Below are 27,247 nucleotides of genomic sequence, written 5' to 3' on the forward strand. Positions count from 1 at the left end.
CCGTTTTCCGGACCTGGAAGTGCTTGAACGATCTCGGCAGCTGTTTTTTTCCTTCTTTTTAAAAATGGCGACCGACAAAGGATATGTGTTTACAAGTGTTAAGTTATTTTTGGTGTTATTCTTTGTAGAAAGTCAGTGTCGGCTCCATCATCTCATACTTACGGTAAGTGCTAGTTAGAGTTAAATCCTTTAACGTTTGTTTGGCCGTAGCTATTGGCTGTTTGCCTGAGTAACGAACTGAGGAACACCGTTAGTTAGCTAACTTACAAAAACGCTGGCAGAGAATAAGATGTTAGGATAAATCTGTATTTTGCTATCAAAGCGTGACAGTTGTCTGTATGTACACACCAAACACCGATTAATTTACATTTGTGAACTAGCTAGTTAGCTAGCTAGCATAACGGCCCCTGTTACTAGCCCTTCGTAACAACTTCTTTCGTTTTCCGAGAGGTTAGTTAGATGTAATCTTCATGTAATGTTATGGCTGTGGAGTAAAACCTTTTTCAGATATTACTATAATATTTTCAGGATTCATAAATGATAACATTTTGATTGTTTACTGTCGTTTTCGAAAAACGACACTCACGAACGCTCTTGACAAGTTTCGATTTTCGGCAATATTGTAGCATCTGCTGTTTTATTTTTTCTCTGAATTATGGGTGATCGTAGAAACCAAACGCACATTCTACACTTAGGAAACTTATAAGCAGTCCTGTCTCATGGGGCTGTGGCTAAAGGCGCATGAGCTCCACTTGAGGAGTGCTGTTTTAGATACAAACGGGTTTGTACGGAAAAAAAGACTTTCGACGTTTACGATGCTAAGTCTGTTATACAGTAACTTTAGTAGTAGTGGTATCACCGCACACCTCACATTTAGGTTCATGGGTAGCTAAATCTCTCAGCATGTGGTTGTTTTACAGGAAGAGGGGAGAAGTGTCAATAGCAGGTGCCATGCAGTTAGATACACCATTCAGTAAATCATTACTAAGTAATACCTGGTCAGCAGGTTAGTAAGCTGGATGCCTTGGATAATGGCAAAAGGGACAGTGCCACTAAAACAGATTCTTTTGCCTCAGGATGATGTCCGTCAGAGGGTCCATCTCAACACGTTTGGCTTTTATAAAAATGGTTACATGAGTGTGAACTTGAATGCTCTCAGTGTGAGCGGGGCACCAAACAAGGATATTGACAGTTCTACGGTAAGGTTTCTCTTAAGTGTTTCAGCTTTCATAAACTGTTTTTAAGCTGCTTTTTGCAAATGATATTGTATGTAAGATCCAGGAGATCTATGTATCTGTAAGTATTTATAAGTATAGGTTCCGATCTATAAGTATTCTGAGGAAATTAGGAAATGCAAACTAAGGCAACACAATATGGACAAAACGCCATGTTGCAATTGTATTGCTATATGTTGTGATATGCCTTGCAATATGTTAAAACACATTTATGAAACCCTTATGACTTGACAAGATTGGTCTTCATTATTTTTTCCCTAAATTTACATTTGATAGATCACTTGAATGCCTTAATTCATCAACACCTACAAAACACTTCTCCAAAACTAATGAGTCTGAGGTGGATAAATAAATTAGATAAATAAATGAGATGCAAGGTACACAGGGGATAAAATATTGATATAGAAATCTTCCATATTATACAAGATATGGATAGAAGATGTACAAGATGTCAAACTATATGTGTAAGTATAGATTTGCTAGATTGAAGTTACAGTAACATCAGAGTAAGTTTGTTGATGTGGATGTGGTGTAGATTGTCCATGGAGATCAAGATGGTGATGATGACTCAGAGGTGACAGTGACAGTCCCATAGACCGATACACGGGGAAGAAACTGTCTCGGAACCTGCTGGTTCTGGACCTAATGCTTCTATACCTCCTCCTGCTCGGCAGCTACACCTACAAAACACTTCTCTATAACTAATAAGTATAGTCATAATGCTGAGGACACACAATAAAACATTTAGTGCTTGGTGATATTAATATTGTGAAGGCCAGTATCATAATATTGATGAACAAATTATATTCATCAATATTGTGCAGCCCTGCTGAGAGCCCAGTAATGATGTGATGGTAAGTGCCAGTCCTAGGCCTTTACATTTATCCGCAGCAAGTTATAATCTAAGGGAAATGTTGCAGGAGTCAGTTCCTTACAACTTGGGCTGTAACTAATGAACAACCTCTCTCTTTTGTTGTGGCTTGGCAACAGATTGGTTTCAGCCTGGACCGAACAAGCAGTAACGGCTTCTCTACTTATCTGGTAAAGGCATTCTCTGCAATGGCAGTCACTCTTAATTGTTTGATTATTGTTTGTTGTGCTGTTGGATGAAATCGAAGAACCTGTGTGGATGGCTTTAAGATGCATGCTTTGCAATTAGTTACATATCTTATTTGTTGTAACAAATCTACTGCACTTTCTTTAAGTAATAAGATGAAAGTAGATAGGAACTTAAAGCTCTTTCTGACTGAATCATGGCTTAGGGGACAGGGGACACTTCTTGATTTAAACAGACTAATAAAAAAAGAGTGCATTTACATGTACAATCAGACAATACACTTATTGTCTGATTGTCTGATTTTGGCAGTGACCAGATTATTCAAGTGGACATGTAAACGACATATTACCACATGTTGTTAGATCAGAGCCCTTATTGGATTTTAAGGAATCAAATCAAATCATGGTCACATCACATTGCACAAGTGTAAAGGTGAATATATGTATATATTAGACTCTAAATATACACAATATACACATTAATATATGCTTTCCAATGTACAGTTTTGTACAGTAATAAGGTATGAAATTACTTTCAGTACAGATTGATATAGAAACCTTCCAGATTACACAAGATTGATGATGGTGGTGATGATGATGACTCAGAGGTGTAGTGACAGTCCCATAGACTGATACACAGGGAAGAAACTATCTCGGAACCTGCTGATTCTGGACTTAACGCTTCTGTACCTCCTCCTGCTCGGCAACTATGAGAACAGACAGTGGCTTGGGTGGGTGGAGTCCTTCAGAATCCTACTGGTCTTCCTCATTCAGTGGCTGGTGTATAAATCCAGGAAGTTTGGGAACTGGACCCCAGTGATGTGCTGGGCTGTGTGCACCACCCTGGTGGTGATGGAACCTGTTAAAATGCTCTCCACAGTACAAGTGAAAAATGTTCTGAGGATGCGGAGGTTCATGCCAAACCTCCTCAGCCACCTGAGGTGGAAAATTCAATGTAGACACCCAGTTTAGCCAAGTAATTGGGCTTTTTTCATTGTGCATGTTTACTGTTAATTTTGTATCTTTTATTTTGCACATCTGCACATGTACACAAGCAGAGCCGAACAGATGGAAGAGCTACTCCAGAAGCAGTAAACATGCTCAAAAAAGGAAAACATTATGTCCAGTTTGCAGCCCATAATATAGTATAATTTTGAACATGTCAGTATATTCAAAGAGGACTTTTGAAACTTAGTGTTAAGTCTCTTATTGGGTAGTAATGTACGTTGACGGTTTTAGATACTAGATGGGGCAATAACCACTGCTAGTGATGCATCAGTTAAAACAAGACAGTTGTGTAATTATCTGTGGTTTGTTCTGCAGGATGACGGCCTAGATTACTGTGTTTTGAAAAAGTTGCCTAGCAGTGATTTTGCAGTGGTGCTTCTTTTGCTGGACTTCAGAAATAACCTGTAAGTTCACTGTTAACTGTTCTAGATGAACTCCAGCACTCCACATTTAAATGATAAATTCATTCGCCTTCAGCTTCCAAAACAGATACTGAAATAAATCCTTCATTTTTTCCTTTCCATCCTTCAATCTTTCAAAGAGTGAGGATGAAGACTTCTGCAGATGAGGGAATGTTCCCTCAAATCATTCCTGTGGTGCCAAAGGCTAAGAAGGATGAAAATGAGAAGAAACCTCAGTCTGATGGTACAGCTCTGTCGTTTCTGACTTCTGTCATCATCTTACTGAGTTTGCTTGACTTAATGTTGAAGCCATTTGTGTTCAGTTGATTCTATCCAGTATCTATCCAGATAAAGCTGCATTTAGATAATTATTTTAGATTTGTTTGTTCCCAATGGGCCTTATCTTTTTTGTTTGATTTTTAAACAACAAAAAAGATATGACACAACTTTTCCGTTATGATCTGAACAGTATTCGTATACAAATGCAGCCAACCTCCAGTGAAGGCTTCAGACCACATTATATTACTGTAGTAGAGGATGCATCAAGTCATTTACTAGTATGACTCCGCACTGTATATCATCTTTGCTCATAAACATCTTCTGTATCTTTGTCCTTTAAAGCTCTGAGTCAATCCAAACGGGACGTGACTGAGGTAGGAACATTTACTTTGGCTTCTGTTAACCTTATGGCCCTGGCTGTCTTTGGAGGCACATTTTTTTTTTGCTGGTTTTTGCGTCATTGGATTTTGCCAGTTTTGTGCTGAAATGTATTGATTTAATTCTCTTGCAGAACAAAGCAGACATCACTTATGCCCTGCAGCACAAAGGCAACTCCACTTACTCCTTTCAGGTTAGTGTGGTTTGTAGATTAACTTCAGAATACCATAAGAGGTGATTCAGTTAGCTGAACACAGTAATAAAGCACTTTTTATTTTAACAAATGTTTACTGTGATGTTTATTTGCTAATCCATGAATTTAGCCTCACTGTAAAACTCGGACATTTTTATCATTTCATGATGGAATATATTGGTAAGACTGCTGAAGGATGATTATTTGGAAACAATAAAGAAATGTGGTAGGGTTTGCATGTGTGAATCAAAGTGCCAGAGTGACATAATGAGATTGGTGGAAATGTGGCATTAGAAGTGCTTTCCTGTGCTGGGCTTGAGCACTTCTCTTCATGGAGTAGTGCAAATAACTGTTCAGCTAAATGGCCGTTTAGAAAACAAAACTCAGCTCAAAACCATATGTGTAATCTTGTGCCACACCCACAGTTAATTATATTGATATTGACGTTATTATTATGATAGATGATCATTTTTAAGTTTAGAAAACAAAGCACACATGGGTCACTACTATGCTCAAATTATTATAAAGTTTAGAACACTTTATTATTTCTATTGTTTTTAACAGTGGCAGTCCTGAAATAAGGACCCCCACTTCCCGCATCCCTGTGGCTGATCAACTGCAATTGGGGAATTGGGAAATTGTGTAAACTTGATTTTTCATCAAGCCATTCCTTTAACAGAAGTGTAGGCTACATACATATCAAACATTACAATATGAGCTCTAGAATCAAAAAAGAAGATGCATTAAAAAGTGTTTTATAATCACACCCTGGCACCCAATTGAAATCAAGTTGAAGCACGAGATGTCTAGAGATTCTCTCTCTCTCTCTCTCTCACACACAGACATACTCATTTGTCTTACTTTACTTGGGAGAACATCTGTTGATTTTTATTGATTTCTCTATTGCTATGACCAAGTAATACTTCCCCTAACTTTACCTCAGTATTAAAAATGCAATCTTAGTTTTATAATAATAATATGTCATTAAAAAAAACAAAAAAAAACACATGTTCAAGTGAGGACCTGGAAAATGACCTCACTTATGCAAAACTGTCATGTTCTGTCATTGTGATTCTCACAGTGATGGCAACAAACACAGACACCCAAACACATACACATTTGACGCAAGACATATGAACAGTACCCAGTAAAGCTGACAAAAAAGCTAGACCATGTTAAGAACAATTTTGCTCATTTTCAGTTTTACTTCAATGTAACAACGGACGCGCAGCAAGGCCTTTACAACTTCTACTTCCACAACTGCTACTCCTCTATGGCTGCAAATCAGGATGCCTCTTCAATGAGAATGCTTAGTTTCAGCATTGATGTAAGTGCCTTATTTTGTTCATTTTTATTTTAGTAAGTTAAGAATCAGACATGTTCAGAGAAAACAAAGAACAATTGTTAGCACTAGTAAATCCAACTGTTTTGTGTAGAGCTGCTACTATTACATTATTAGTAGTTCAATAATTTACCAGTTATATGGATGAAAAGTAATAATTTATTTATTTATTCATCCATTCATTCATTTATTTATAAAAGAGCAAAGACTAGAAATTAAATAGTATCAAAGTATACTCTCTCAAAGATTCAACTTTTTTTATTATTAAGATGAGCAAGGAAGCTTTTGGTGTCGAAGTGAATTATTATTGTAATACTATGATTGTATTCTTGTATCAGGGAGGATCTCTGAACTAGCTGAGTATTTTTTGCTTATTGATAGGTGGGAGTGGTGATAGGGGGAGGTGAAACTTGATATTGGTTAACATTACTTTTCCCTGTTTACTGATGCATGGATGTATAGGCAGAAGGCAATTTAAAGGCAGGCAAAAGTTTGTGTGGTGTTCATTTTAATGGAAGATTACAGGAAAAAAAAGGATTTTGAGTGATACGATATAAACGTGCTTAAAATGACCAGCGGTGGGAACTAAAAAAAAAAAATTGATCGTCAAGAGGGTAAATTTGAATCACTTATTCGTTATTTTTTTATTTGTCCTCCTTTCAGTTAAGTTTAATCATGTAATGTGTGAACACTGCCATGCTTTTGCTGTAAATGGGCAAATCTGTCTGGTTTCAGATCAAAATAGAAGAGAAGAATCCTGACAGCTTCCTGTCTGCTGGAGAGATTCCTCTGCCCAAACTCTACATCTGCATGTCTGTGTTTTTCTTCCTCATTGGTACAATCTGGGTAAACGTTCTACGCACACGCAGGTAGAGGAACAATGCACTTAATAATGTACTAGGGCTAAAAAAGTTAATCGTTTTTATATCGAACCATCACAATTTAAAGTACAATTTTCCAATCACAAGAACTGCATTTCTAATTATAGCCTATATCATCAAAGATATTGTCTTAAGTGGGTAAATTTAATCCAATGACATAGAGCTTATGAACTGCTTCTTGATGAGTTAGATTACTCTGAGGCAACCAAACAACCTTGTGCTGTGACATCACAACCACAACTAACTGGCTGGAAAAGTATGTAGTGTTCAAGTCTTAACTCAACCAGAAAAAGTAGATATTCTGGTCTGATAACAGGCCTAGACCTTAATTCATAGTAATGAGTCACAATTTCAGTTGCAGTTACAATAATAGTCAGAAAAATCGCAATTAAATGTTTTCTCCAAATTATTCTTCTCTACACAATACACTTTACACAAGTGAAAGGTTGTCACAAAAAAAAAACAACCAGTAGAGAGCAGCATATACACCATATTACATACTGCATTATGGCTGCACAATGTGTTATACAATATTGGCTTTTACAACACTGAAGTCACACAATTAATTTCAACTATGTAAAACAATCATTAAGAACGTCACATCAAAGGTTCACCAGTGTGTTTTTAATATATTGGATAAGGTGCACTGCAACCACAATATGGTATGATCTATATCGTGCTACGCTAATTTGGATTAGTGTTAGTAAGTTAAATCTATAGTGTAATATGCTCTCTTCTGCTCTTTCTGTTTTTCCTCTTTCTTTTTTCCTGTCTGTCTTTTCAGTGCTGATGTCTACAAAATCCACTGGCTCATGGCAGCTCTCCCATTCACCAAGTCTCTTTCCCTCATTTTCCATGCAGTGAGTTGACTTTTTGGGGCCTATATGTTTAATAGGTGCATAATGTTATGTTCAGTTTAAGTTATTATTTGAGAGTTTTATGTTGTCTGGAGTTGAGATTTTTTTATGCCATGTAACACATTAGTTTAATTGAAGAGCAATGGCTTATTTCACATCATTCAGTTAATACGATACCCTTTGTTTTACAGATTGACTACTACTACATCTCCAACCAGGGCTTTCCTATTGAAGGCTGGGCTGTGGTCTATTATATCACACACCTGTGAGTTTTTCCACTGCAGATGTAGCTATAAAGAAGTGCATGTAATTGTTACAAACTTTGCTTTTTGTGTACTCATGGTTTTCTCTGCTTTCTCTGCAGGCTGAAGGGGGCACTGTTGTTCATCACTATAGCTTTAATAGGTACTGGCTGGGCCTTTGTTAAACACATCCTCTCAGACAAGGACAAGAAGATCTTCATGATTGTCATCCCCCTACAGGTACTCACCCACGTTGCTGGCCTGCATTTTTCTGTTATCAAGAAGCATGTGGAGTACAATAAACACAAATGAAATGCAAAGAAAACTTAAGACAAGTCTTTTAAAAGTAATAATTTGACAGAAACCTAATTTACACATTTTTTTACCCTGAATGTACTTGATCAGTTCAAAGTTTTCTTCTTTAGTATTGCACTGGATATACAAGGCTAATGTAGCTAACAAATAATGGAAGCTTAAACCCTGCTGATTAGCAATTCACACACCACATACCTAATTCACCATTGAGTTGCAAAGCTAATTGGAAGAGTATACTTTGCCGCAGCACAAATAAAGCTTTGGACATCAAACCTGTCTTGGCAGACTAGGGTACAGGGAAAATCGTTTAAATGTGATGTTTGGGTGAACAGTCTCTTCAAAGAGTATTTAGGTTCATGTCTGTTCCATTTCTTGCTCTATTACTGAATCACGTGTAGCTTTGTTTCTATACTGATTTAAGAAAGCTGACTTTTGGTTCCAGGTGCTGGCAAACGTGGCATACATTATCATCGAGTCAACAGAGGAAGGTTCCAGTGAGTATGGCCTGTGGATGGAGATCCTGTTCTTGGTGGACCTGCTGTGCTGTGGAGCCATTCTCTTTCCCGTTGTGTGGTATGCAAATCCACTGCACTTGGAAGGTTCTAGATATTTTACAGGGCTTTGCTATGCAAACACATGGATCTGTTTAGAGCTCTGTGGTTATATTTAAATATTGATATAAGCATTGAAATATGGATGATTTAGCTTTGCATGAAATGAACATGTTCATGTTTCTGTGCAACTAGGAAAGTTCTGCTTTTGACTACTATTTTTGCTTTCAGGTCTATCAGGCATTTACAAGAGGCATCAGCAACTGATGGAAAAGGTAGGCTGAGTATTCCTTTACCTAATTGTTGCAGAAAAAATGTTCCAGTGATTTCTAATTTGTGTTGTAATGATTTTAATTATTACTTTAAAGGAACATTACTCTTTTAGACTACTAATAGAAGAATATATAGTTCTAATAGAAGAATATATTGCCCAAAATGGTAAGCTCACAGAAGAAGTTAAAAAAAAACCCAAAAAAACATTTGAGCTAATGCAAATTGTAAATTACTTTGCAGTATTTTATTTCAGGCAACTATGGGCTATTTCTGTTAATCTATAGAGTTAAATGTTGACACAACATAATGGGCACCTGGAGTTGTTTGTCAGCTGTAGTTGATAACTAAAAATCTAAAAATTCAGTGACAATCATTGATAGGACAGCAACAATATATATTGGTGGTTATCTGTGGATAAATGTAAGGCTCTTCAATGATTGTTCTGTAGCTTTAGTGACCTATGTCATGTCAGGTGCTACAAAGAGTACTGTGCCAGTTTTTCTACATTTAAACAGTAATTATTTTGTCAAATTACAAATGCAGATGTGGTTCCCTCGTACTGGCATGCTTACAAGAGGCATGATACAGTTACTTAGTGCAGTATCTGAACATTCTAAACAATGTATTGAAATTTAAAACTGTATCAGTGATGTGTTCCACAGTCTCTTCCAAGGGTCTGTCATTGACAGTCTTTTGTGGAAACCACAGTCAGTGACCAAAACTAGGCATCTGACTGCATCCTCTCTATTTTATATCAGTTTCACAAGATGGCTATTTTGTACATGCACATATTTTATTTAGGTATATTTTCTGAGCCAATCCATGTAATATGTAATCAGATATCTGTAGAATTGAGACATTTTAACATGAAAAAATCAAAACTTGATTTGAATTGTAACCTTGACCTTAGACTTGAAAATCACATTAAACCTGATAATGTATATCATTACACATTGACAAAATAACCTTTTAAATAACCTCCAATTGTTTACCTCGTAACATGCTGCTCCAATTATCTTGATTGTCTTTACATAAAGAGCTTTATAAACATTTGCCATTCACAAGTGTGTAGATCTCTTACATATTTACAGTATTCCAAAGTACCTCACATGAAAACTTTTTTGGGCACAAATAGTAGGAAATATTCTATCTAGGTCAAATGTGTTTTATTCTTTTTAAATTCCTTTATTGGTATTGCTTCATGACTCTGTCATGGTTGGCCGTCCTCTATAACCTATTCATAGGCTTTGGCTTTTACAGCAGGAAATGCTTTTGCTGCCTCTCTGTCTATTCCCAGCCATATTGCATTAGACTGCAGGTGAATGGAATCGTAAACCGATAGAAAAATCCAATCCCTTATCTGTCTGGAGGTCAAGTGTTGCCCCTAAATTAGTTATGATGGGAATGAAAATGTTAGTGATGCTTTTCAGTCATGTATGAAGTTGTTAAGCATTGCAGAGTTTTTGGAATCAGCCTTTGAGAATTAATTTCTTTAACCCGCAGTAAGTAATCATAGCAATATAAGTTTTCAGTTGCACTCAGAATGAAGCAGTAGTGTATTATTGCTGCAGGACTGGAGTACTGGATTGTGCAATTGCATGACCATAGATTTCAGAATTGATTATACATCTTCCCTACATACAGACTTGAAGCCAGTATTTTCTTTGTAGACCTCTGAGGACATGTCATTTTGTAATTTACAACACACCGACACAAGGTCTCTAAGTCTAAGCCCTTTTTTGTCGGTGTGGAAGTGCGGAACAGAACATATAGGCTTTGGAACTTGTCAGTTCAACAGAAACCATAGAAAGGTCAACAAAAACAGTGTTGATTATGGAATAAAGTTTCTGTGTAATTTACTTATAAATTAAAATACTTTGTAATGCTCATGTGATGCACATGATCATTCTGACAGATTACGATACACTGCAGGCAGTGTAGGGGGTGAAATCATGTTTATGATTGCAGTGCTTTGTTGGGGCAAAGTGAGAGAGAGTGACAGAGTGGGAGTTAACCCATCATTCAGTCATCCTCCCTTCCAACTAGACTTCAAGTCTGTAGCTGCTTCTGTTATTTTTGGGTTCAGATGTAACCTGAGAAAGGACAGTATCAGTTTGCTGGTCAAAACTTGGATGGTTTTTCTTGAAGAACATGACACCATAATAATGCTTTATCAACAGAGTTTTCACTGATTGTGATAAAAAAACATGAAACTTCAAGAATGGCAGATTTTACAGGCTGACTAATATATTGTTTGAGCCCTAAATATGCATCTGTAATTGTTGTATTATCTTCAAGTATAGCTTTCTATCACCATATTGCAACTAAATTCTGACTCATCTAAACTGTATAATGACCTTGATGGATTTGGGAATGGGAAAAAATGATCTTGTGCCAACAGTTGTGTAACTGAAAAGAGCTGGACCACCTTGCGCTGTTCCCCATGGAGACAGCAGATGCTGGACACACCATAAATGTCACAGCACAGAGAGAGTGGCCTGGGCTATGTCTTTATTGGAGCTGCAGATAGTGCCACAGATTTTACCATAGTATGGGGCCATGCAATATCCATTATGTGGAAAGAATGTTATCTCTTTCAAACACATGCATACATATGCATGCAAACAAAATCTCACCCTACCTCCAGGTAGCACAGTGGGGCTTGTTTTGTAGCAGGAGGCATTATCACTCTAATGGTACCAAAGCATTGCATATAAATCTGTATTAAAAGAATAGTTATGTTTATGCAACTTTTACCCCAAAAGTTGCAGTATTCGCTTCAGAATTCTACTTTAGGGCCCAGACACATGAAGCTGACAAGGAAGAACTAGCGCAAGCTAAGGCCGACTGATGGTCGGCTTCTGTTAGCGTACCATCACCTCTCATCTCCTGTGAAAATTTGCACCTAAATACACTGCAAAGACTAAAGCTGATGGCCGATACTTATGCTCCTGTCCAAAAGGAAGCAAATCTCTATAGCAGAAGATGGCACTGCTGTGTAAAACTGCAAAAAACTACTTGAAAGAAAATGTATGTACATTTAACAGTGAATTAAATGCACAATTGGCAGGATGTCAAAATGTTAAGTATCCCATGCTTTGTTATGTTGTAAGAGCAAAGCAGCTGCCTAGCACTGTGAAAATTAAAATAATTGACGTCCACAAAGGAGCATGCTGCCACTGGACTCTGGAGCAGAAGAAACGTATTCAGTGGAGTGACGAATCACGCTTTTCTATTTGGCAGTCTGATGGATGAGTCTGGGGTTGGTGAATGCCAGGAGAATGTTACCTGCCTGACTGCATTGTGCCAGTTGTAAAGTTTGGTGGAGGAGGGATAATAATATGGAGTTTTTTTTCAGGGGTCGGCTTTGGCCCCTTAGTTCCAGTGACAGGAAATCTTAATGCTTCAGCTTACCAAGACATTATGGAAAATTGTATGCTTCCAACTTCATGGGAACAGCTTGGGGAAGGTCCTTTTTTGTTCCATTATGACTGCGCCCCAGTAGACAAAGCAAGAAGAACTTAACTGACCTGCACAGAGCCCTGAACTCAACCCCGTCCAACACCTTTGGGATGAACTAGAATGGAGACTGTGAGCCAGGCCCTCTCATCAGAACATCAGTGTCTGACCTCACAAATGCTCGTCTGGATGAATGGGCAAAAAATCCTACAGACACACTGCAAAAATAAATCTTGTACAAACCTTCTCAAAAGAGTGGAAGCTGTTATAGCTGCAAAGGAGCAATTCCATAGTAATGGCTAAGGATTTAAAATAGGATGTCATAAAAGCTCCTGTAGATGTAATGTGTAGGTGTCCCAATACTTTTGTCAATATAGACTGTGTATGTAAAATAAATGAATTATGAGAAAGAAAAATGCACACAAAATTCAGTATTGCTAATTTATGGTGCAGCTGTAACAGCTGTGTCTTTTTTGTTGTTTCTGCAGTGCTGTTTAGCATGCAGCATGTCGCTTTCTTGCACCCCCCCCTTCCCCCCGACCCAAGGCTGGAGCTGTCCATTAATGGCCAGTGCGGCCTTCTCTCTGCAGTACCATGGAAGTTAATCTGACAAGTGTTGCGCCACGCACCTGAAGGCATTAAAAAAAAAAATCAGTATTATTTAGTGGTGTTTTTTTTCCTTTATACATAGTCTATATAGCACCAGGGCAGTGCCCAGTTTTGGTGCGTGCATGAATGAGGTGCAAGTGCAAGTGCAATGTGCAATGCAGTCTGTTATAAGTGCTTTCTTGTTGTTAGGGCTTCATCAGTATGTTAGTGTTGTTACAGAAGCAGCATTCTCATCGTGTAAGAGAGAGAGAGTAGTTATGTGTCGAAATAACACAGGTTATTCCCTAAGCCCAAATGTGTGTGTCTTATAAAAATTGGGAAAAAAAAACAAGAAGAAGGTAAAATCTTGGACAGAGTGATTTCTTGTTTAAATAACGCTTGTTTTTTCTCAGCTTTTTGTGTCTTCAAATGTCTTCACTCCCCAGGCTATGCATATATGTAATTTAAGATGTAGAAGCAGCACCGTTTTTTTTTTCTGATGTCACAACATATTACCCGCCTGTTCAGCCTACATCAGTTTAACCTCGCCCATTCACACTGAAATTTGAGTGTTTCAGCCTGGACTGCTTCTTGAATGGGGCAAAATATAGGGCAGCCAATCGGAACAGAGCTCGTTTGTATTGTCATTCTCTCTCATTTACAAAATCAGCCTAGGTATTTCTAAAGTATAAAGAGAGGTTGAGAAAATAGTCATGTAAAAATGAACTAAGACTGCTTTGGTACATAATCCCATACAAACATAAATGGACCTGAGACAAGAATAATGTAGGTATGGCCCCATTAAATATGATGATTTATCTTTTTTACAGAAGAAACACAAAGAGTAGTTTTATTGTAAGAGAGAGAACAATTTTGTCTCTCTTTAGTTATATTGACCGTTAATGGTTTTCTTTTGTCCTGTTTTTTCTTCTTTTTTTTTTTTTAAGCTGCCATTAATTTGGCTCAGCTGAAGCTTTTTAGGCACTACTACGTGATGGTGAGTGCTGACGTTATTCAATTTCTCACTCCTTCTCTCACTTTCACTCTTGCAAGAAAGTATTCAGTTTCAGCAGGAGTCACATTTTCTAGGACATTTACTCTGCATTGTAATGCATTGTAAATAGAGCACACTGGTTTTGTTGTGTGGATCATACACTACAGTGGGCTGGCTCTGTCATTGTATCTTCAGACTCTGCATTAAAAAGGCCTCGCATTTTAAATTGAGACTTCTATTAAGCTAGTGTGACCTTTTTAAAAAAAATAAAAAGGCTTTCTTGCCAAAATTTCCTCATTGTACAAAAACCGCAAAGATTCACCACCTTATTCTCTTTTTTCTCTCTCTCACTTTTGCCATCTCATTCTTTCTCTCTCTCTCTCCCTTTCTCTTTCTTACTCTCATTTTTGCCATCTCATTCTGTTTGGCAATCTCACTCTCTCTCCTACTCCTCCCTGCCTTCCTAACTCTCTGTCCATAACACCCTCCCTCACACTCTCTCTCTCTCTCCCTCTCCCCCCCAACTCTCCCTCCCTAACACACTCTTTCTCTATCAACTCTTCCTTCCTTCTCCTTTACTCCTTCCCTCCCTCCCTAACTCACTCACTCTCTCTCTCTCTCTCTCTCTCTCTCTCTCTCTCTCTCTCTCTCTCTCTCTCTCTCTCTCTCTCTCTCTCTCTCCCTCCCATCCCTACTTCCTCTGTCTCACTCTGTGTGTGTGTGTAGGTGTGTATATATATATATATATATATATATATATATATATATATATATATATATATATATATATATATATATATATATATATATATATAAAATATTACCATGAGAGAAATTTTTTTTTCTTTTCCAGAGTGAGATTAAGCTACTTCACCAAAAGATTTCTTAACGCTTTTTACTCATCTTTACCAGGGTGCCAATTAATTATTACATCTTTTAAATGGAAATTCACCTAATAGGATGTTCTTTGTAGATCTCACTCTCATTGCATGGGTTATATTGGATGTCGGTTCTGCTTGACCTGAACAATGACAGATGTGATTTATATTCATCTATTCATGACTTGCTGCGTATGAATGTGTATTACAGTTTCTTCTCCACTCAGATCCACCAGCAGTGATGTTCCTGGATGTCCTTTATTAGTTTCATTGGTCTGGATTTGTGTCTTCTTTGTCATCACTCTTACTGAAATAAGACAGATGATGCAGAGTGTAATAGATTTTGTGTGGTATCTAAATCCCCCTGCGCTGATTGGTCGGTCATGTAAAGCATTTTGTAAACATTATGTTCTCTCTCTCTCTCTCTCTCTCTCTCTCTCTCTCTCTCTCTCTCTCTCTCTCTGTCTCTCATTCACACACTCACACACAAAGTCTAAGTTTTGTTTGTTTACATTCCTCTCCAGCTACATATGACACTTTGTCACTTAATACAGACAAATGACTGTATTTACAAAGAGTACAAATACATTAGTTCAGAAAAAAGAAGTTTTTTAACCCTGATTTGATTGATCATTTTACAAATTCTGTGTCCATTATAAATAATCATGTTTCTGCTTTGCAGATTGTGTGCTACATTTATTTCACTCGTATCATCGCTATTCTCATCAAGGTTATTGTCCCTTTCCAGTGGAAATGGCTGTACCAGGTGAGTGAAGAACATTGTTCTCTTTATTCTTGCACCCATGCAATCCAACTGTATCCCACAACTGTCTAATACATTTTAAATTAATGAGAAGTGATTTATGGACTGTTAAAAATAGTTATTATATCTTTAGCAAAGATAAAAAAACAAGAACATAGCTGAAAAAATAGCACGTTTCTGAAAGGTGTCTGAAATGAATAGGATTTAAATGCTTCTCTGCCTGTAGATTAAGATTAGGAGCAGCCTTTCAGTCACTATTTGTGGTACCTTTTTCTTGTGTGTGCTGAAAATCTACGTTATACTGGTAATATTGGCCATCATGGTAAAGTTTTTTCAAAAACTTTGTGTACAGTAGCAAGCCACTGGTTGTACTCAACATCATGCAGATGTAGACTGACAGGTGGTACGAGAGAAACTGCAGTCAAAACAAATTTTATGGATTTATTTTTTGCACTATATAAAATGTTTGAAAATATGAATATGTAAAGTGATGTATTTAGAGTGTCAACAGTGAGTGATGCCAACAAATCGGAGCAGCCTTACTATTATTATTGTTTGTGCATTTAATGTGCAGCCCGGGGTGAAAGGCCATATCGTTGTCTATGTATTGCTGTAAAAATAACATGCTCTTGATCACCCCTCTTGTACCATTCAAATACAGTGCGTCTCGCTTCTACTTTAGACTGTACTCTTTAATTCACTTTTCATTGTGAGATATGCCATGACTGAATGAGGATAGCTTGGGTGTCCCTGTGTAAGTAATGGTTGGGAATAGAAACATTCAGATCTATTATGGTTGATAACATCACCTGAAAATCAAGGCCACTTTAACTGTCTGTTGAAGCGAGCCAGATTTCACTGTTTTCTCCCGGTCTTAGATTGCTTTTTTCTAGATGCAGCTGCAGTTTGGTAGAACAGAAAGTGGTTGTAGGCCAGCACCTTGCCAACCTTTTGACACTGTTGACTTTAGATGGATCTAAAAGAACTTCAAGAACTTTTGGGTCATAATATCATTGTGGTGTAATGTGCATCTTTTGTGCTCTCTTAAGCTGCTGGACGAACTAGCTACTCTGACCTTCTTTGTCCTAACCGGACACAAGTTCCGGCCGGCCTCCTACAACCCCTACCTGCTGCTGTCTGTGGAGGATGAGGAGGACATGGAGATGGACGACGTGTAAGATCTTTACACGTGCATTTCTTTAAACAAACATTCATGATGTATACTTTAATTAAACAGATACATATCTTCTCACACGAACACTCACAATTAGGGATTAGACGACAGACAGCGATGAAAAATTATGAAAAAATGTTGATATGGATTTTTATTTTTGGCATATTATGTATTTTTTTTAAAAGCTCTTTAATGCTATATACTGTTCATATGATACAAGCCAGATTGCAATAACTTGTTGGACAGAACAAAAAAGCCTTTTAAACCCTGCTTGTGACCAACATCAGTTTCTCCACTACATTAACTTGTTAACTTACTGCATAGATAATGTGGTTAAAACAGTAACTACAGTTAGCCTTGAACAATTTGCAAAGCATCTACACTCACAAGTGGAGTCACTGCTTATTAGCCTATAAATTAGTCAAGCTGGGTCATATTGTCAAGTATAAATGTAATCTCTGGAAACCACACAGACGAATCCGAAGCAGACATTTTTGAAGTTCTTTTTTATCTGTGGAAATGGGTAGAAAACACCTTCTTATCTATCATGGAACTGGAAGTCTTTTAAAAGTCAACCAGGCACATCTTTTGACTAAAATAATCCACGTGTGCTGCTAAATAACTATACAAGTATAAAAGTGAAAACTGGTAGAATGTCTCATTAAATAGATTTTACCCAAAAACTACAAACAGCCCCATGCCCAAGACAAATTAAACATGAGCATGAACAGCTTAAATGACTCTGAAGACACTTGCAGTATACCCCTACGTTAATCAGTGTAGCCTGAAGCAATCTGTTTTTTTTGCTATTTGCATCATGCCACTGGAAAAAGCTGGTGTTAAAAACAAAAGCATCACAGAATCACCTGCTTTACTAGCCATGGGCTGTGCCATGTTGCCACAGATTATTACTTTGCAATAGTTTCATTTTTCACTCTTTTGTTGCACACAAAACTATTGAGCAAGACAAGGAAGGATGATATCGCAAAAGCCATCCATTAGCCAGGGTAGAGCAGTAAAGTTAGAAAACGTTATTAGATGCATTAAACATAAAAAGTGAAATATTATTTTACAGACCGACTAAATGTAGCCATATGCATAGGTTTGGGCTCTCCTGGTCAAATTACATGGTGTTGATTTTCTACTTGAAAATAAGTATACCTCCTCTACAGAGAACACAGTTCTGCACATTTTAATACACAATTACAATTTATTTGCTAAATTTAGGTAGATAGTATTAAGCACCATATGAACATTTTGAGTAGTTTTCTCCAGCATGGCTAAAAACTCTTTTATTGAGGAGGATGGAAAGAGCAGTTGAGAGGAGACTTCTGCTACGTAACTCTCCCACCGCAGCTCTTAATGGAGAGCTTTTCTCAGCAGAGACAGGAAATAAGAGCACACATGTGAATGTGTAAACATACAGTTAACCCTGCTTTAAAAGTTACAGTTAGTTTTACTTTCTTTGTCACGTAAATATTGTCTATAGACTGACAGTTTATGTCTCAATTGCATGAGTGGCATCTCAAAAACCCCTATCACACGTACTTTTTATGTGGTAATTCAACTCTAATTAACTGTGGAGAGGTAAACTGTGAACAAGTCATTGTCAAAATCACAAGAACACAGCATTTTTTTAGAATTTCTGCATAATTCAATTGTTCAGCTGTAAATAAAGTCATTTAGAGTAGTTGGGTGTGAAATTGTTCATTATAGAGAAACTTAGAAAGATGAGTTTCTTTATAGTGGTGGTGATGGGAACCAGGGGTCCGGCAGTTTATGACACAAATAAAGCCATTTTATTTGCTATCTAAAACCACTACTGAACCTACACGTGTCTTTTGAGTTTTGATGATGGTAAAACAGAGGTAAACCTGAAATATACATTATCTTTTGGGGCTATTTTGCCTTAAAACACCCTGCATGTACCTCTTCACCATGAATAGATTTAAAAATATATACTTTAAGTCAAAATTGCATCTCAGAACTATTGTAAAACAATATATCAGACATCAGGCAGCATATTCTTGATCAATTTGTGCAATATGTTTATCATGTACCTTTTCAGGGTACACTACCACTATGAACAATTCTGACTCACAGTTTCTCAGAAACTGAGCATTCCACATTAAACCACTCCAGTTGACTGTGTTTATATCATAATGATTTAATTATGGAGAAATTTGCAAGGAATTTTAAATCTATGTGTTGGTTTGGAATAAGTAAACATGCAAAGTAAACATGAAGTATTTGTATCTCTTTCACTGCAGTAACTAAACACTTGGGTATGCACTCTGAAGTACTGTAGTATTGGGTTGACCATTTAAGAGAAGGAGGTCTAGGCTATGTTCTGCCTTAGACAATTGAGAAAAGGTGAGATGGATTCTTGTGTACAAATTGTTACCCACGTGAGCTACATCAACAGCTGAGTCCAGGCCACACACACACACACACACACACACCTTGTCCTGCCACCTGTCTTGGCTATAGTTGAAACCCAGAGGGACACATGGCCTGCTGGAAGAAGCAGTCTTCATTAAAGGAGCTGGCTGTTTGAGCACCTGCCCTTCTCACACACATAAAAAAGCCTTGCTCCTGTCCGTAGTAGACATGTCCCTTAAGGCCTGGCCACTGCTGCCTTGCCTCATTACTTTCATCACTGTCTCCTCTTACTTTCCTCATTCACTTTGTTCTAGCTTAAATTGTCCCAGGTGGTGACCTGACTTCATCAGATATTTAAACATTTGTTCCTTCTCCTTTAAAATTACTATTTTGGAGATATAAGATTTTGGTCAAAATCAACTAATCTATATGTAATATGGTTCGTGTGTGTGTTTATATATATATATATATATATATATATAATGTAATGTAATGTAGTGTAATGTAGGTTAGCCCTGTTTATTTCATTCTTGTTCTAAAAAATGTACAAAACAAACACACACACACACACATCCGATACCCACTGTTTCTCTTTGGGTATTCCTTCAGGCACTTTGTCCTTTCTCTCACTTGTTTTTCTCTTTCTCTGGACCACTCTCTGTCTCTTTCATTTTGCCCCTCCCTCCCAAACCCAACCAGAAATAGCTTAGTGGAACTGTGGTGTCCTTGTTCTTCACCTGCACAATTCCCCCACCCTTCTTTTCTCCATGCTGTTTTTTCACACCTGCCTGGGGACAAACTCAATCATGCCCTCTCTCTTTCTCTCTCCCTCACTTTCTGAGACCCTCAACATGAATTGAATGGGGCAGTGGACTACCTTATAGCCTATTTTCTGTGTTGGCAGGGTAAAGGGGCATGTGGGTGCAGTCTGAATTGGCTGTACCCATTGAGTCATAAAAAGAATAGAGAAAAGATGGATGATGGGGACACATGGAAAAGAAAGGAGGCCACTCGAGAAGGCACAAGAATCAGCTGCATTTCCAACCCGCTAGTCAGATAATAAAGATGAAAATTTCAAGCACCCTGCAACATATTAAATACATACATACATACATACACATACATACATATAGACACATCATTATTCTACATGAATGTAACTGGGTACAGTAGGGGGAATTTAACTACAAAGAAATGTGCAATGGCATTACAACTAAAATAATGTACTTTATAAATCAAGTGGGATTAAAAAAAAAACCTTTTAAAACATTTGTTTTGGCCAGAGGGCCTGATGGGAGGAGCTGAAAGGAGCTGTAAAGAGAATGTAAAGGATGCCATACTATGGAAGTAGCTTTCCTATGAACTGACTGGTTGTACAGTTCTGATAGTTCAGTTTGAGTCATACCAGTTATTTTGCTCACCTGTTTGATGATTCTTGATAACCTGGTCTTGTTTTTGGCACAGAGGAGGTTGTGCCAGGATGTGATGTTACAGATTAGCACTGAACTAATGAAAGATTTGTAATGTTGCTATACTTCTGAGCATCCTTAGAAGAGTTAGTCGCTGCTGATATTTCTTATAAACTCTGTCGATGTGAGACAGAAACCTGTTTATTTCTGTGCCTTTACAATTAAATGCAAAAGTTGGGGCACGCTTGGTTAAATTACAGATTTTGTTGATTTTTGAAGTGGAAAGAAGTAAACACAAGCTCGGCAGCAAATTATTTAAAAAATAGCATTATCTGGCAAATGTTAATGCATTTGATTAACTTAAACATTAGAAAACAAATCCCAATTGGGATATGTGCAAAAGCTATTCCAATAGCTTCAGCTTGTATTTCTTGAAGTATTTAAATGTGGATTTTGAGGTATGTTTTGTAAGAGGTATGTCTGTGGCCTCAGAGTTCTGTTTTTACCTCTTCAGTCCAAAATTATTTCCAAAATGAATTTGGTTTATCTAAATAATGTACAGTACAACAGTGTACCACCACTCCTTTGTCAGGAAAAACCTTCCTGCGGGTCCCTTGCTGTCATATGGGGTGTTTGCTTTGCCTTTCTGTTCAGTATAGAAGCAGCTCTGTTTCTTGGTCTTCCAGATCTTGCGTTTCCTTGCTTTGCCTTGCATTGACTTTAACAGTCATGTCTTTTGGACATTTCAGACAGTGGAAGTTGTGGTTTGGAAGACATCTTTTTATAGCCTTCTCCCTCTTTGTAGGCATCAGTTGGCTTCAATTTCAGGTCCTCAGCCAGCTGCTGAGAAGAGTCCATGTTTGTTGAATGTTAGCACTTAACGTGTCCTTGACTTGTTTAATCAGTCTTAATAAGTCAATTAAGGCCTAATGGGAAAAGGGGTTGGAGAGAGTTAACTATTTGTACTGTTTGCGGTTCTCTAAGTTAGACTAGTTGTTGAGTAGGGGTGCGGGAAAAAATCGGTTCTTAGATGCATCGCGATGCGGACGTGAACGATTCTGAATCGATTCACAAATGTCAAAAATCGATTTTCTAAATATTTAATTTATAACGTAATGTTGACGGAACGCAAACGGCGGAACTTGGAAGTGCAACACCCGGACAGTCTGTGGCGGCACATAACAAAAACACCACTGGACGAGCGAGAAATCCGACCGGCTCCCTCTGCATTAAAGCCAGGTTAGATCAGGAGTCACAACACAAATGTTAACATTTTGTCCTTTCAACAAAAATCAAACCACCTTGGGAGCCGCAACATTTAATGTCCAGTATGTCTCAGTATGTGTTAATGTCCTAGTATAGACTAAACAATATAAACGAAAACACAGACTTACTTTGCTCTGCTTTAAGCTTTAGCTTAGCTCAGCTACAGCCGCTTTCCTCCCATCTCCGCCAGAAAACTTTTCCTCAGAAGTAACCTAGATCAGTTAAATGTCTCTCAACGTTCGACTGTTTTACGAGGCTGAAGTCGCTTCTTATTCTCCAGCTTCTTGTTCGAATTTACCCGTTCCACTTTAAATTCTAACTGAGGCACCAAATGTAAATGCGGCACCATTTAAGGTGGAACGGGAGAATTCGAAAGAGAAGCGACTTCAGCTTCGCCACTTTTTAGTGTGTGACAGTCTGTCGTTGCAGATTTAACGTACCAGGAAACCAACTGCGCTGCTTATAAATGCGAATAACGCATCGTTGTTAGGTGACCTGCAGTTTGCACGCCGGTTCTCAGCCATTGCGAAACAGGGCTTTCGCGCTATGTTGCATTACATTTGATTTATTAAAAAAGATATTGGAAGTAAATTCATTATGGATCATTACAAATACTTTGCTTTAAAAGTACCAAGTCACTTTAAATAACAATAACACAGAGTTACTTAGTCACTTTAAAATGTATATTGTCTCTATATTCTTTTTCTTGTATTTTTATTTTTACTTATTTACTTTCTGTAGAGTAATTAGTCTCACCACAAGCATTTCAATGCATAAATGTCCTGACATGTTGTGCAAATGACAAACTCGAAACTAGAGCTCACACAGTGAGAAAATATAAATGCTATATAGAAAAAAAAAGATGCATCGAGATGCATCGATAATCGTTTTATAATCACATCGCAGCCCTCTGAATCGTAATTGAATCGAATCGAGAGGTGCCTAGAGATTCCCACCCATATTGTTGAGTAAATGATAGTTGACCGTAGTAAATAAAAACAACATGCCATAAGATCTCTGATAGCAGTTAAGTCAGATAGCATGTGGCAAATACACTTGGCAAACCACTGCTAACATTCCGAATGCTTTGTTGGATAAAACTAATAGACTAGGTGGTATTAAAGACAATGTCAACTAATGATAAAATGTCTTGTGTCCGTCAGAGGACTGGGTTGATACTGTGTCTGTTGGAAAAACATTGTGCAGACCACTGCTTAGGTACGGTTAACCGAAGCGTGAGTTAAAAACTGGTACTGAATGCGCAAGCTGTTACCTTCACAGTTTTGGTTGAATTTTGAAACTTGAATAAACAAATAAGCAAAGGTCAGCCCTGGGATCAGCTTGGTAGTGCTGCTTTGAAAAGCACTTCAGAATGTCACATTGCCCTTGCCAGATAGCTAGCATAGGCCAGCACCAAACTGTGCTTCAGGTAGGCACCATGTGGCCTGGCATTTTTTGGGCAGGTCGTGAGTGGCAGAGTCGTCCCAGGAGAAGGAGGTGAAGGTGCTGCTGGTGAAGCGGGTTTGGCTGGCCCCAAGTTCAGTTCATCTCTCTCTCTCTCTCTCTCTTGTTCATCTTAGCCAGAGGCTGCTGCCATCCCAATTTGGACTCAGAAAGACAGGCTTGCTGGATGATTTTTGTGAAATTTGTAGCTGGTGTGGAACTGTCAGATGCTCAGTGTGTGAATGCTGATATGTAGTAAGCTAACAGGATAGACATATCCTATTTCTATACTTAAATGGCTTTGCCAAAAATCAGATGTGCTTGATCAGACATAAGCAAGTATTTTTGAGATTACTTGACATGATTGGAGTCTGATGTGTCACGATTTAGGCATGCAGTTTGTACAGTGCTAACTGGGCACACAGACTGGGTATAAGCTTCCATTACTTGGTAGCTGCATTAGCTTTGTAAAACTAACGGCTAATCAACGACATTTTAGTGAGTTCTGTGCATTTGATTATTTTGCTAAACTAGCACTTTACCGCTGTGAGCTACTGAACTAATGAACTACTTAACTGAGAAACCAAGACACCAGTTTTAGGGAAGTAAGGATATGAAGTTCTTTGCTGGCTAATTTGAAGCTTTTACTGTCTACATGCCATTCACTTACCTTTGTTGAAAAGGACATGCTTAGTTGACTGAGCAGTCAGTGATTGAGCTCCTGCATACCCTTGAAAGGCATATTTCTTCCAGTTGTATTTATAGCAAGTACTACTGTTGGGTGTTAGACCATGAAATTCACTCTGTTGTTTTAAAACAAGGTGACAGTCTAAATGTACTGGGTACCTGCCTTTTTCAAATCAGCCAGCCAACAACTCATGTCCTGTGTTTAGAGCCTACTTTCATTGCTAGATGTCAAAATGCAAGCGAAAGGAATAAGAATTTTGTTGAAATTACATTAGTGGTACCAACTGATCTATAGTATAGTCATAGTAATTCTCTTGTTTCATTGGATTTGCATGTGATGTATATTACACGGCTCCCAGATGTTGAGTACAGGCCAGGTTGTTCTTAATAAGGCATGCATAATGGAGCTAATCTAACACATTAGCTGCTGCCACCAGCCCTGCCATACGCAGTCCAATCTGTGTCAAGTAATTATCAGTAACAGAAGGGGCTGGACTGTGTGTGTGTGCACGCTTTCTCTTGGTTTTAGTTTGACACTTAAACATCTTGTCATCTATCAAGACAAATGGTTATAAAACAAGCTTGTAATGGTTGTTCAATCCAGCAATAATCTGTTTGAAGTTTTCTCAGAAAAGGAAGAATTCATAGTCACTCTTGATCAATTAATCATGGGATTGTGGCGTAGCTCAAGGCTTTTCCTAGAGAAACAGAGTAATTGTAAATATTTCACACACTGAGGTCTGTGTAGTGGAAGTACTTCAAGCTAGAATTGCTGATCCAAGATCATCTGCTTCTAGCTGATACCAAAATGCAAATAGTTCACCAGAGAGATCGTGCTGTTTTCCTGAGGACTTTTAAGCTTTGATTCTCAAACCCAAACTTTGATTCTTATCTGCAAGTCACCATATAAACAGAGCCAGAAAGCTTAAAGCTGAGCAATAAAGCATCAACAGTAAATATCAGAGTCAAACATTACATGCTTTTGAGGTATTTTTGACAAAATGACTTTCTGTTCCTCTGTCTGGTTCTAGCTGTCAGTCCTGTGCACAGACAGACCCCAAGGGAGGCCTAAACCCCTGTCCTTTGGACCTTAAGCTGTACCATTGCTCTCTTGATTGGCATGTGTAATAATTGTTTTTTATATGACCTATGTAGCAGCAAAGGTTGCTTATTACTTGCTAAACCATGATTATTATTGTAAAAAACATGGGCAGTGTGGACCTCTTACAGGGACTAGCTGCTTAAAGAGAGTTCTGGCTCATTCTTTAGGTAGTGCAGTAGATAACACCAGCGCCATGTATGCTGGGGACTGGGGTTCAGTTCCCTGTTTGGGTAGAAATGGCAGTGATTTCTGCTCAAAAGAATCACTGGGAAAGACTCATAACGCTTTTCCCTGAATCAGAATTAAATGCATTCTTCAGATAATGTGATGTATGTTGTAAATTAAATTTTATTCATGTTCAAGTGACCCTTTTTTCTTTCAAGTCCTGCCTCTTAGTGTCTGTGCATGGACCTGTTAAACTTTGAATAATTACTACATCATTATTTTAGGTGATGTGCCCTTTACTTGGTGGATAGGGAGAGGAAGTCATTTAGCCATTCACTCACAACAGTATAAACTAGCGAAACTAGCTAGTTAACTGTTTTCAAACTTGGAGTTATGTAAAGTAAAAAAGGCAGTGAGTTTGAGGAAATGTCTCTTTATGAGAGCAAATTGTGGCAAAAGTGGCAAAAGTGCAGAGGCCCTGAAATATGATTACCAATGTTATATATTACACCAGAGTCTTTTGTTCTCCTCAGGGTGCAAATACTTTTTAGATGCAGTGATCATCAGTAGTAAATGGTATGGAAAATTTATAAAATCTTTTGTAGCCCTAGCTAGAATAGCTCTAGCTATAAGTCTTCCATCTTGTTTGAACCTTTATCTGCTCTCTCTACAGGGTCACTACATCCACAGCCATGGGGGAGGGCGTTAAGAAGGTGAAGAAGGTGTCGAACGGCCCATCAGAGGAGCGAGAGAGCATGGCATGATGGGAAATGTAGTCCCCTGATCTCAGGGTGCTTCTGGACTTTGTGGCTAGCTACTGATGTGGTGGACGTTCTTTTAACAAGAGCTTCACTGCCGCCTCCGTTTGACCTTGTTTGTGGACGACGGCCTGATTCGTTGAATTCCTACTGGACCTTCAGTGATTATCTCATGCTGAGACATTAGTGGTCCAAAACCCGTATGTATACCTTTGCAAATGTTACATAGACAGAATGAGGACTGACAGACTGCTATGCGATTTTCCTTCCTGTCTCTATAATTCTAATGGAAATGCTTGGTGCTGTGCTTTTGTCCTCGGCTAACGCAGGTTGTTTTGCCTTTGTTTATTTTTTATTTATTTTTTTATTAATGATCTCCTTATGGCATCTCTTGATCTGAGACATACTCAGGCACTTTATCCAATGCGCTCCGGACAAACACAAGTCATTGTAGAGCCAGCTGCTTCTTGTGTGAGTTTCAGTTTCCACTCTAAATATCTCATTTCAAACACTGACTTAAAAGCTAACTATATCTCTTGTATAAATGTACAGATTCTGAGACTAATGTACAGCAAGATTCCTACTTTAAAGAGAACAAAACACAGCATATGCAGTTCTAAATGCTTGTCATGTTTTCAGTGGCAGTTTTTTCTTTTTCCTCATTTGGGGTTTAATAATGGTATGTATGGGTGAATCTAGGCAATTCCAAAGTGGATGTTGCACATAAATAGCAGGACTGTATATTTAAAAGGTATCCGTTTTAATAATTATCAGTTGATTGAAGGATCTTTATGGGACTTCTATTTAAGGTTTTGGTACCATGTGTAGAAGAATTTTAATTTGACGCTCAAATATTTTGCTTATTTTCAGAAATATGTGGGCAAGCTAGATGAAGTGATGACATTTTTCCCAGTATTAAACTGTTTAATGGTTTGATTCAAATTCATGAGTATGGTTTTTTTAACTTTTGAATTTTTAAATTTTGAAAATTGATTTTTATTATCATGATTGCAAGCTGGTTCCAGAGAGAATCTCAATTTTCACACCAGTATAAACATGTAAATTAGTCTTGTTGAAAAAATTCAGACTTAAGTGGGTTCATCTCCCACAGAAATGTATCACTTGAGACATTTATGTTTATCTCATGACCAGTGGACCAGTGAGGAAA

At 37.9% G+C, this 27,247-nt stretch overlaps 1 protein-coding gene across 3 annotated transcripts; it reads left to right on the top strand.

Annotated features, from left to right (window-relative positions):
• On the top strand, positions 1-26,887 carry gpr107 (G protein-coupled receptor 107). 3 transcript variants are annotated; one of them, XM_036562921.1, is made up of 18 exons: positions 1-163; positions 1,077-1,199; positions 2,226-2,276; positions 3,615-3,703; positions 3,841-3,944; positions 4,322-4,353; positions 4,491-4,550; positions 5,752-5,877; positions 6,628-6,761; positions 7,558-7,633; positions 7,822-7,895; positions 7,995-8,112; positions 8,630-8,760; positions 8,970-9,013; positions 14,006-14,055; positions 15,613-15,696; positions 16,743-16,867; positions 25,995-26,887. In XM_036562921.1, the coding sequence occupies exons 1-18, from the start codon at positions 65-67 to the stop codon at positions 26,083-26,085; spliced, it is 1,611 nt and encodes a 536-aa protein (XP_036418814.1). In that variant the 5' UTR covers positions 1-64; the 3' UTR covers positions 26,086-26,887. The 3 variants fall into 3 exon arrangements, with proteins under 3 accessions (XP_036418814.1, XP_036418815.1, XP_036418816.1); XM_036562923.1 differs by lacking the exon at positions 1-163 and adding an exon at positions 1,771-2,089; XM_036562922.1 differs by lacking the exon at positions 14,006-14,055.
• The last annotated feature ends 360 nt before the right edge of the window (positions 26,888-27,247 follow it).

This window comes from Colossoma macropomum, unplaced genomic scaffold (assembly GCF_904425465.1).
Source record: "Colossoma macropomum unplaced genomic scaffold, Colossoma_macropomum, whole genome shotgun sequence".
NCBI lineage: Eukaryota > Metazoa > Chordata > Actinopteri > Characiformes > Serrasalmidae > Colossoma > Colossoma macropomum.

Coding starts and splice junctions, on each gene's coding strand:
- gpr107 (XM_036562921.1), top strand. CDS start 65: ATGGCGACCGACAAAGGATATGTGTTTACAAGTGTTAAGTTATTTTTG. Junction 3,704..3,840: donor CTGGACTTCAGAAATAACCT/GTAAGTTCACTG, acceptor AATCTTTCAAAG/AGTGAGGATGAAGACTTCTG. Junction 15,697..16,742: donor AGTGGAAATGGCTGTACCAG/GTGAGTGAAGAA, acceptor TGCTCTCTTAAG/CTGCTGGACGAACTAGCTAC.